Below are 12,503 nucleotides of genomic sequence, written 5' to 3'. Positions count from 1 at the left end.
TGCAGATTAAATAACATTTGAGATAGGTCACGACCCTGTCTCACTCCTCAACCACTGCTTCCCTTTCATGTCCCTTGACTCTTGTGCTGTACATATTTGTTTCCCTTTCTTTTAACTTATCTTGTAAGATAACTCATAGGGGCAGTGTTGCCTCACATGTTGCTACATTTCTGTGGAACCCAAAATGATCTTCCCTGTGGTCAGTGTCAACCAATATTTCCATCCTTCTGTAAGTAATATATGTTAGTATTTGGTAAGCATGACTTATTAAACAGATGTTTCCGTAGTACTCACATCCATCAGCATCTGCAAACTTCAAAATTGGACTACTACATTCCTCTTGAAGTCTTGGACTTGTTTCTATTTTATTGTCTCTATCTTTCTCTCTCTCTCTTTTTGGTTTTCCCCATGTCCTTTTCCACTTTCCTCGTAGCTCTTAATTGCATTTTTCATTCTCTCATTTCTCTTCATGTGATGCGTCTTCACTTCTCACTTTGTTCTAAAATGATCTCTAGAATGAAGTTGAGCAATGCTTATCTGTGTTCTGTCCTAGACCTTGTACTCCATTTGACATCTCACCTTTCATTCTTGTCTCAGTACATCCTCTTGATAGGTGGATTATCCTCAACAAGACAACTCGTTTTCTCAATTTTTCTTTATTTTTTAGTTGCCTCAGAATTCATGGAGATACATTCTGTCTCTGTACTATATGAAAGGCAGTTTGTTTTTTGCCATACATGTTTCACTTTTATTTATGAAGCATTTTCAGTGGTGTGTAATACATGTTTGTTTTTGTATATTTGTAGTAAATGTATTATTCTGTAGTTACAAGTATTTTTCATGTGTTATTCTCTTCTTTTTCAGCTTGGAAACTACCTTTGAAGCACAAGTTTCGTGAGGTTAAATTATCGTTTGGTGTTACTCAATACATGACTAGCAACATTAGAAATATTAAATAATACTTCCAATGTTGCTAGTCGTGTGTGTCATCCTAGAGATACTTTACTCGGTCTTCACACTCCAGGTGGCCAATTTTCGGCATTGTTTCACCCACATTTATTGCAGCACTTCACTTGCACTTTTCTAAACCAGGTAGAATGTCAAGAATGTGAATCATTGCATCTGGGAATGTCAAGCAGGAATTTTAAAGCTAGGCATGCAGAACATGTAAAATGCTGTAAGTATGAAAAGAGTGATTCTACCTTTGCTGAATATCTAATAAAACATGAGCATGAATCAGCCAAAATTGAACAGGACGTAATTATTAGAGTGAACAATCACGACAAAAACTCCTGACATTACAGGAAAAATTTCATATACAAAGAACACCATCAGTGAAAAAGAAAGTAATTAATGACCAAGTCACTGAATGCCTGTGGTCAAAAACAAACAAATATCAGACCACACATGCACAACACAGGCAAAAGACAAAAGTAAAAACTTGGTGACGGTTGAATACAGTTCTTCAACACACAGCAAGAAGTGCAAGTGAAGTGTTGTAATAAATGTGGGTGAAAAAATGCTGATAATTGGCCAACTGGAGTATGAAGACTGAGTAAATGCAACTCTGGAATGACACACATGTACTAGCAACAATCGAAATTGTAAGAAGCACAAAACGATAATTTAACCTCATGAAACTTGTGCTGCAAAAGTGGTTTCTAACCTGAAAAACAAGAGAATAACATGAGAAAACATAACATAGCAATGTACTTGTAACTACTACATAATGCATTTATTATATACATAAAAACAAACATATATTACGGGTCACTGAAAAAGCTTCATAAGTAGAAGAAATGAAACACACATGGCAAAAAACAAACTGCCTTTCCAAAGATGGGACATACCTCCAGGGTATATAGGAGTAAAAATAACAACACAATGAACAGTGAAGGCACTGAGTCTTCAAAAGGCATAAGAACAAGTTAACATCTTTGTTAACTTTGGACAGTTGTGTGTGTGCGTGTGCGCGCGCGTTTTGGTGGGGAGGGGAGGGGTGGTTTGAATCCCTGGGGTAGGATACGGTTCATACTGGACTGGAACAACTGATTGCACATACTCACCAGGGTTTCAATTATTTATCATTGTGCCTGGAAATGACCAACATATTGCACACAAATTGGAGTTACACTGCCTATCTGATTTAGCAAATATTGTAGCCCATGCTTATGTCGCACCTATTCCCAGCTCATTACTGTATGTGTCATACCCAGTCTAAGACCCCGTTGCAAGACCTGTCCACTACATCAACCCAGTGTATCCTACTGAAGTCCCACCACAGGATCACCTGTGAAAGCAGCCGTACCATATACCAGCTCTACTGAAATTTGTGCTAAGTATTCTGTGTTGCCATGGCCACTGTCAAACTGTGCCTGAGAGCAGAGTTTTCCAGCCATTGGCAGAACATGCTGCGGAACACAATAAGCTTGATTTTAATGGCTGCATCATGACATGTGCTGTTTTTATGCTTGCTCTCAGTATTTCCCTCTCTTCTACCTACCTCTCCGAATCCATTCCTCCATGTCATCGTCTGATCATTAAGACACACACTCCTCTGTCTGTGCCAGAACGAGCTAACAAGTGCTACATTCCTATTCTTTGTATGTGCTACCACTCCCTCCTAGCTGTTAGCCATTCTTCCCGAACCCTCCCTCCCACACCATACCTCTGTTTTTCCCCTTGCCCACTCCACACAACACAACCTCTCATTCCGGTCAAGTTTCGAAGTGTGTACAATGTGTAATCTATACCTCTGATAAGGATTCATCCAAAAACTAGCAAAGTTTTTAGTCCAGTGTACTTGCCTTTCAGTGATACAGAACTACATTTGGTGAGCTGTCACCTTTCTCCTTAAATTTTTTACATTTCATCTGACTTCCCATTACCATATTTATAATTTTTTTCTACTTTTAAATGTTTTTGTCAACAGTACTGTGAATTTTGTCCACTGAAGATAAATATCTGCCAGCAATTCTTTCTACTCAAAACTGCTTTCTATCTGTTTTGAAATCTAGTCACAAATTGTCTGTGTTACATTTCCTCATTAATGTAAATGCAGGGCGTATAGAAGATTCTGATGAAGAAGATGAATATGATTCAGAGCTGGACGACTTCATAGATGATGGACCAGAGGATGGAGAGGATTACTCAAAACACATCAGAGAAATTTTTGGTTACGATAAATCGAGGTATGGTACAACATACTTTCTTAATTGTGGAATTTTAGCCTTTGATCAGTCAGTGTTTTATGCTTTGATATTTATTGACTATGGATTTTCCTACAGTTTTAAATATTTTATTCTAAATATGAGAAAAACAACCTGTGACATGTAGGGTTGTGAGGCCAGGTGTATAAATATAACATTCAGCTGTGCAAGTACGTGTAATTGGCCACTGTGGAGGTGTGCTTACACTACAGGCAATACTTGCGCAACAACCATGGAACTTGGCAGAAAAATCATTAAAAAAACCATTGACAGTGTTTTGATTGCGCTGTGACCAAAAGTTGTACAACTATCAAATGACAGACAGTCGCATGTGGTCGTATATTGGCAGTCGATCTGCAGTTATACAGACATATTTTTAAGAAACACATCCGCTGTCACACTCTCTGTTTAATCTCTTAAGATGTGGAAATTATCACCTACAACATGGAGTTGTTTTTTTGAAATTGTGGGGCAAAAGCCTGTGTGAGAATTTTAGTCCTTCACCAAAAAGCTGTACCTGATTTATTGTGCTTTATTAATTAATGAATAATGTTAATTAAAATTACTCCAAATATACTCCACTTACCTCAGCGTGAAATCCAGGATGGAATAATGACATATTGCGTGTCTTTGACAACTCTTCCACTGTATGGGAAGTAACATGCCACTTGCCTCAGTTGAGCACCTAATCTTCTTTTAGGTGATAGAGCGTTTCCATGCCATATGCATGAACCATTTAGTGCCAGTATTTAATTGCAAATCTACTCATTTGTGGTATAAAACTGCAAACACTTTTTTGGATATTTCTTCATGATTTAAATACAATATATGGAAATTCTATGTAATAACCTGTCACTGTTAATCTGTATACACTACCACCTCATCTTCCTCTTTGTTTGTGATCTTTATAAACCAAAACACAGGTGACAACTTTTACATTGTTTGTGGAACATACTGTAAGTATAAAGCACATACATTAATGCCTGTTATTAATACTACTATATAATATGTGGTCAACAATCCTAAACTTCTGATTCTTAGTTTTCTCATCCATTGTTTTCATTATATGTGTGTGCAACATTAACATAGTAGTGCAGCATTGTAACTCACACCTGGCTACACCCTTTAAAATCTTGCATATAATTCCTCCCCTTTTTTTAGGTATCTTGATATAGACGACGACGACGAGTGTATGGAAGCAGATTTTGCCCAAGTATTAAAGGAGGAATTTGTCAGCACAAAAATAGGTATGTAACATTTTTTGGGTATTCTGTATCTAGTTAAGTAGTGTGTAGTAATCTTTTTTCTGGATAAGCACAAATTACTTAAATTAAAAAGTTAGTCTCTTAACCCTGTTTTAGAATGTATTTCTTACATTGTGCGGGAATCATTTTTTACCTCTTGACATATATCTCTGAATGATACCTGTTTCAGCTGTAGTTTCAGCTCTCTGAGACTACAGACGTGTGTGCAAGTTGCACTTGCGCTCGTGTGTGTGTGTGTGTGTGTGTGTGTGTGTGTGTGTCTGTCTGTCTACTCTGCCTTCTTTTTCTAGTCTGTGCCTCATTTCTTCAATAATTATTGCACATAAACTTCTTGTTCTGAATCTTTTTAAGTTCAGTTTAGTATTTCATTTTTGTATAACATATGGATAGGCTACAGTCCTGCCTCATTTCCTCCTCAACTAATGCCTCCCTTTCATGTCCTTTGACTCTTAGAATGGCAGTCTGATTTTTGTACAAATTGTACATACCCTTTAACACTTTGTATTATATCGCTTATAACTTCAGAATTTCAAAGATTGTGTGCCTTTCAACATGGGAGAAAGATTGTTCCAAATGTACAAATGCTATAAATGTGGCTTTAACCTACCTCTTATGATAAATCGTAGTGTCATTATTGCGTCGCATGCGATAGCAACTGATTACAGCATCCGTGGCAAACACCAGGAGTAAGTCCCGAAAAGATATCCAAAGTGTCTGGGTACTTGTTGTTTATCTGAAATGGATGGCTGTTGAAAGTTTTATTTTATTTGGTGCAATAAATCTTCTTCTTCTTCTTCTTCTTCTTCCATTGGCACTACATCAGGGGATGGGACTTGCCCTCCTCAATAATTTTCTGCCATTCCTCTCTGGACTTCGCTGTGGACCTCCAGTTGCGGCAACCAACTCTGGCAGCATCCTCTCCAACCTCGTCACTCCATCTCAACCTAGATCATCCTCTTGCTCTTCTTCCTACATGTTCACTGCAGCAGGCTTTCCTTGCAGGATCTGTCTCATCAATTCGCATTACGTGTCCAGCCCATCTCAGTCTACACACCTTTATGAACTTTACCACGTCATCCTCTTTATAGCAGTCACAAAGTTCTTCATTTCTTCGCCTTTTCCAGGTCCCATTTTCATATACAGGTCTAAATTTCCTCCTCAATATACTTCTTTCATGTGATCTCAGTTTGCTTTCACCCTGCTTCGTAATTGTCCATGTTTCTGAGCCATAAGTACTGGGTGTATCAGCGTTTTGTAAAGTCGGCACTTAGTCCCTCGTGATATAAGCTTGAATTTAAAATGTCGCAACATTCCAAAGTAGCATCAGTTAGAAGCACTTCTGCAAACCTTATTTTCCGTAAAGGTGGTGCCATTTGCTTCTATTTTTTGAGTCCAGATAGGTGAAACATTCCACTCGCTCAAATGTCATGCCATCAATGGTTATTGTGGGCTGTAAGGGTTGGTTAGTGCCATTATACATATACTTCGTCTCTCCTTCATTAATTCTCAGACCCATCTCCTCTGCACTCAGTTTTAGAGCTGAAAATGCACTTTGTAGATCTCTAAGTGTTCTGTTAATTAAATCCAAGTCATCTGCATATCACAGCAATTGTACAGACTTATAGTAGATAGTTCTCTTGTCTGAATACCTGACTTGCACACCACTTTTTCAAGTGCCAGGTTGAAAAGTAGGCCGGAAATCCGATCTCCAAGCCTTTGTCCAGTTTGAGTGGGAAACTAAGGTGATAGCCTTGACTGCACCCGCACGGTACACTGGGGATACTTTAGGGTGATCTCTATTAAATGCACCAATTTTCCAGGTGCTTGAAATTCCCGCATTGCCTCATAAGTTTGGCCTGGTTTATTGTGTCATATGCAGATTTTTAGTAAATGAAAAGATTGTGCACACCAACATTGAATTCATTGGTCTTTTCTACTATTCGTCGGAGAGTAAATACCTGGTTTACAGTTGACTTTCCTGGTTTGAACCCGCATTGATAGCTTCCAATATCATCTTCTGCTATAGGTGAAAGTCTACTAAACAGGATATTTGATAGTACTTTATATGTAATATTTAAAAGTGTTATGCTTCTGCAGTTGCTGCATTCAAATAGATCTCCTTTCTTATGCACCAGATGCACTATCCGTACATTCGATTCTTCTGGTAGCTCTTACTTTTCCCAAATGAAGAACACAATCTTGTAGATCCTACGATTTAGCTCAACTCCTCCATCTTCCAATAGTTCAGATGCTACATTGTCAGTCCCTGGCGCTTTATTGTTCTTCAGTCGGGCAATTGCTTTGTTCACTTCTCCTTGGGAAGGGGGAGGTACTATGGCATCATCTTCTGGAGCGACTGGGATATCTTCAATAGGGGAATCTGAAGCATCCAACAGTCACTGAAATACTGTACCCAACACTCCAGTACCTCTTGATCATCGGTTAGTAGTGTCCCATTTTTACTTTTACACAAGTTGATGCGCGGTTTAAATACTCTTCTTTCACTTTTAATTTCCTGATAAAATTTTCTATCATCATTTGTTTTTACAATTGTCTTTCCAATTGTCTCCAGTTCTTCAATCTGCTTTCCTTCCCATTCCATTTTCTTTCACCAATGCAGTTTCTTCTTTTCTTTTATCTAAATGATTTCTTACCGCTAAATGAGTGTATGATTTCTCAAGCATTTTCCTGTATGCCAGATTTTTCTCCCGACTTACTCTCTTACATTCTTCATCAGACCAGGAATTCCTCAGTTGTTTTCCTTCTTTCCCTAGCACTACTTCTGTTGCTTTAATGACTGCATCCCTGCAAGAGTTCCATCCCTGAACCTGGTTATCACTTACACTAGGGGTGTTTAATGCAAGATTCTCAGCAACCTTCTTAGAGTATGTTTTAAAGAAGTCTTCATTTTTTAACTTCGATGCTACATACTTACTTAGAGGTGTTCCTTGACTTTTCTTGCAATAGATGTTCAAGCTCGTAGTTTTGCTATGAATCTACATAACTCCTCTGTAAGTTTGTACATCTAGTAAGTTTGAGGAATGCCTGCTATCAATAATTACATGATCAGTTTGGTTGAAGGTATGCTGATCAGGGCTACACCATGCTGCTTTATGAACCCTTTTGTGTGGGAATATAGTGCTACCTACAGCCATGTTATGTGACAGTGCAAACTGAATGCCTCTGTGACCATTGCTGTTTGTGTATTCATGAAGGCTGTGCTTTCCTCTTGCTGGGAGGTAATGTTCTTTACAAATCTGTGCAGTGAGGTCTCCAGTAATTATTTTAGCGTCATACACAGGGCATCTGTCATACGTTTTCTCGAGGTTCTCAAAGAAGGTGTCTTTATCCGGGTCATCTGATACTTCTGTGGGTACATGTACATTGATATGAGTAGTTTGAGAATTGGGTATCCTAGAAGTTATTCCAGTGAATCCACTCACTAGGTGTTTAAATTTTTGTCTTACCCCCCTGTACCAAATTCATGGTAGCTCTCTGAACCATGGTAGAAAATTATCCAGCTTCCAATATCAAGCACTCCATGTCTAGTCATCATATTTCCTGTAGGGCAATTATACCTGCCATGGTTTTATTGAGTTGATCTAGGAGTGACCTCAGGGCCCCTGCCCTGTACAGCGATTGTACATTCCAGGTTCCAATAAACACATCATTTTTTCGTTTTTGTTTGCCTTTAACAGTGACATGTCATCGTCAATAAATCCATCCGGCTTCTTTACTCTGAGGTTTGTGAACAAGAATTTTTTTACAGGAAGGGTTTGTTAGCCGCTTGCCTGACCTCCAACTTGGAGGACCAGGATTTGTATGAGGTTTACTCCGTTAGGGAAGCTGGCTTCACTGCACCTGTAGAGCCCTCCCTGCCCTGTTGTGGGACACACTTTGTGTGGCTCCTTTGTCAAGACCACTCTGGCTTGGGTGATCCTGCCATTTTCTACACTACCGCCGACACAGCTCTTGACTTCATCAGAGCACGCAAACCCTCCCGCCTGCCACTGAAGGTACCTTCGGTAGGGCAGTGTCCCTTGGGAAGGATTTTTAATCATTTTACATGTACAAATTCTGGCACACTGCCATATTAACATGGTGACTTGCCTCCTACAGAAGCCCCAATCCTGAAGTATCTAAGTTTGAAGGGAAAAGGAAAAAAAATCGATTCATCTTGAAGGTGTCTGAATCCATTTCACACTTACAGTTCATGAAGATAGAGGAAATGAAGTAATAACATTAAGCTGTGCACAGAAAACCAATCGAATAAATACCACAGTATTTATAGTGGTAAAGTCATGTTATTTTATCCCTAAAGTACACGTGAGAATGGGCCAAATCTATGTGAATACGAGACAACTCTGGATATAAGACAAACTGCCCCCCCCCTCCCCTTTTTTAAGTGTCTCCTGAGAAAATTCTGTTTTCAGCATACTCTGACTAATCAAAGTTACAAACTGTTTTATGAATATGAAGTCTTTCTTCTTCTTCCACTCCAGGCTTAGGTCTAGGGCCTGCTCTGGTCTCAAATCTCATCCTTGGGCTTCTCGCACTTCTCCTGCCCACATGGTTTACAATCCGTTGCTAGTTTAGGAAGTCTTTGTGGTGACAAAACATATGAAGTGCATGTTCTCCCCAGCTTTCTTTGTATTGGATTCCTAATTCTTCCCTTATTACTTCATTTATAATTTTGTCTTCGTTAGTGCAGCCTTTCACAGATCTTAAGACATTTCATTTCTGATGCTTTTAGTTGCTGTAAATCTTCATTCCTTAGTGTCCAACTTTTTGCCCCATATAAAGTAGGAACTGCCGTGACTTCACAAAATATCAGTTATGTCCCTTTCCTTATTTTACCCTTAAGTGTTTTTGTTCTTGTGCCACATATACGCTGGTAAGTAGTAGTTTTTATTCTGTATATCTGTATCGATCATATGATGTCACATCCTACATACTTGAAATTGGGTACCTGTTCTATCAGTTTATTATTGAGGACTGTTTTTGTTTGCACTGAGTGAATACCTAAAAAGGCCATAGTTTTCATTTCATTTATAGATGTAATATGATTGTAGCTTTTACTTTAGTTTATGGATATAAAGTATCAGCCAAATAAAAGTTAACATTATACCTATTCTAAACTTAGAATAAAATAAACAAAAAGAAATGGTTTACATTAATTTTTATCTTCCTTTCCTTTTTTGCTTACTATGTAAGCATCAGTAGTATCACCATTTTTTATTATAGAAATGGGTCATGAAGACATGGCTGTTTTGTTTTCTTTCTCCCCCCCCCCCCCCCCCAAAAGTATATTGCAGATTTTGCATCTGTATTGGAATGAGAGTGTAACAATTTTCCTTCATCTCTTGCTTCCAAACATACCATCTCCTCATTGCTTTCTCATTTGCTGCATAGAACCAGCAGCTGACACACTCCATTTCATTCCCATCATACCTTGCAGTGAATGTTTGACAACATTGCTGCACAAAACACTTAAGTACACCATTGGCCTCTATCTTGGTTTTTGTCCTCTTCTGCAGAAATGTATACTGTTCTCTAATTTTAATGGATTTGGGCAAACTGTAGTTTAAATGTGGTAGATGTTCATAAAAAGCCAAGGAATGTGGTATACATTCATGTGGTTGGTAGCATATCGAAATATGCTGCCCATTCATCACTCCTCTTCCCAAATTCATCATAGTTGTTAGCCAAGCTGGTGTCATTGTTCCCCCACCCCCCACCCCCAGTCCTTCAGATTTCTTCAAAATAAATCTGCACAAGACCTCAGTTGCCAAACCTTCATCTGTAAATGTAAGACTGCTTAACCAGCTACTCAACATAAAAGTGCTGCCTTAACAGCAATAGTTTCATCTGCAAATTTAAGATGACCCTGTATTTTTTTAAATGGTGGTTTTGGGAAACAACCTCATTTTATAATCTGGTAAATATGGTATTTCATTTCCTCAGAGTTATATACTGTTGTTATTAGTCATACCTACACTAAATAGTAATCTGCTACTAACTGACTTGAAATATTTCATGGTTCTACAAATGGTGAATTGTGCCTGCTATATTTTGATTTTCAGTAGTGATATACCAAGAATTAAAACTACATTGCACTGTATTTTCTTGATCATATATGAAGTAATCCCAGACCATGATATCATCAACATTGTCTTCAGTACACACTGCACTGCATTCACTACAGCTCTTTCTTAAGCAACCTAGATGAATGCTACAGCTCAGAGGGAATGAACAAATTTTCTCTGTGTGTTGTTTGCCATTGCAGACCTAACAGATTAGTATGCTATTTGCTGTGCCCACACACTTCCATTTATCACTCAGTCTATTGACCCATTTCTAAAGTTATCCAATCCTGTTGGTGTCCTAAGACGCTGAGTGCTGCAGGATTGTAATGTCAGAAGTGTGTTGACATTTTTGAGAGTCTCATAAAGCATACCTTACAAGAAATGCTGTGTAAAAGAAGGTTTGATTTTCTGAATAGTGGTGCCTTAAAACAGATCTTTTGCATGATCTTGTCTCAGTAAAAAAAGTATTGTTTTGTGAGTCACTTGGTAATATAAAATTTCAGTTGTGAAGTTTATTTGTATTTTATGCTTTGTGGATTATTTATTTGTGTGACAAATGACTGTTTTAGTTGTAATCCAACTTAAATGCTATTTCATTAACAGGTATACTGGAAGATCTGGAGGACATAAAGAAGGAACAAGAAGAAAAAAGAAGGAAAGCCCTGTTAAAGAAGAGAAAAATGAGATAGTTCTGTGGGTTTCCACACCATCTTACCCCAGTGTAATATAAGGGAGCAGTGTGATAGAGAAATCTAAGTATAGATTTTTTATGAAATTGTAACTGGGGACCTTTGCATGTACAAAAGTTTGCTTTGTAATATTTTTGAATCCTTCTGGATCATAATCAGTATGTATCATATGTTTGTTAAGTCACACAAATTTCCTTCTTGTATTAATTTAGTTGCATTTTTGTTAATAGTGGTCAACAAATGTGTCCCAAGTGTATAAAACAAGCAGCTAAGAACTCTGGAAGACACTGCCAGAATGTGTGTGTGTGGTGTGTGTGTGTGTGTGTGTGTGTGTGTGAGAGAGAGAGAGAGAGAGAGTGTACATAAATTGGTTTGTAATATACTTCCATTATAACAGCATTTGATTCTAAATAAAATTACATTAGTTGCCTGTAAATTACATTTGATAATTATATAAAAGGTATCTGTAAATATTTAAAGCGAGTATTAATATAGAAGCCATATGGTTTCCAAATTTCTTTTAAATAATTTGATTTGAGGAGTGGAAAAAAAATTATCATCTGAAGTATGTATTTATGAGTTTAATCTCTAAAAAGTAATGTGCCACTACTTCAAAGTCTTCACTGCAACTGCACCAAAATTTGTATTACGACAGTTGACAGTAAGATTTTTATTCATTAGTGTTGGTATCCCATTTCTGCTGTGAGGAATTTGTGACCTGTCAGTATATGGATGCTGTTTCACATCAAGCAATGAAACTGGGTGTCATTGCAGGGAAGGATCTTGGTGGCGGATCTTCCTCAGATATGTACGTTGATTGGTGCTGACAATTTCACTTTTGCCTTCTAATAAAAAGTGTATATTTTGTGACATAAATCTATAGCAGTACAGCTTTACATCAGTTCAAGATAAATACCTCGGACATTATGAGTACTGGTTTTCAGGATAAATAACTTGTGATTTAATACAGTCATAAATGATAAGAGATGTTATGAATAATTTGAGTTACATAATTTTTTAAAGAAGTCAATGACTATTACTCTTTTATGGCAAATTTTATTGAAAGTTAATTGCATATTGAATCAAAAGAAGAAAAATCAACACACTCACACACACAGGGACAATTTGTGTTAAGTTCTTGACTGTCACCACAATTAAACCAAATAAAACTATTAAAGTCAGAGTAAGTATTGTTGATAGATGTACACTCAACAGACGAATAAGACTGAAAAATAGTATGGCATTTCAACTAAG

The 12,503-nt window shown here is 37.6% G+C and overlaps 2 protein-coding genes across 2 annotated transcripts in view; both read left to right on the top strand.

The window, feature by feature from the left end:
* Positions 1-11,249, top strand: part of LOC126412904 (trichohyalin-like) — a 573,063-nt gene extending 561,814 nt beyond the window's left edge. The window contains exons 7-9 of the mRNA XM_050082793.1: positions 3,062-3,191; positions 4,371-4,456; positions 11,164-11,249. Coding sequence (XP_049938750.1) covers positions 3,062-3,191; positions 4,371-4,456; positions 11,164-11,249 — 302 coding nt within the window. The remainder of the gene's footprint in view (positions 1-3,061; positions 3,192-4,370; positions 4,457-11,163) is intronic.
* The window catches only part of LOC126412112 (protein SPT2 homolog), a 50,370-nt gene extending 38,144 nt beyond the window's left edge, over positions 1-12,226 (top strand). The window contains exons 6-8 of the mRNA XM_050081544.1: positions 3,062-3,191; positions 4,371-4,456; positions 11,164-12,226. Of these exons, the coding sequence (XP_049937501.1) occupies positions 3,062-3,191; positions 4,371-4,456; positions 11,164-11,249 (302 nt within the window). The 3' untranslated portion in view covers positions 11,250-12,226. The remainder of the gene's footprint in view (positions 1-3,061; positions 3,192-4,370; positions 4,457-11,163) is intronic.
* Positions 12,227-12,503: the final 277 nt, after the last annotated feature.

The sequence above is a fragment of the Schistocerca serialis genome, chromosome 7 (genome assembly GCF_023864345.2).
Source record: "Schistocerca serialis cubense isolate TAMUIC-IGC-003099 chromosome 7, iqSchSeri2.2, whole genome shotgun sequence".
In the NCBI taxonomy this organism is placed as follows: Eukaryota; Metazoa; Arthropoda; class Insecta; order Orthoptera; family Acrididae; genus Schistocerca; species Schistocerca serialis.
This window is presented reverse-complemented; position numbering and strand designations above follow the sequence as displayed.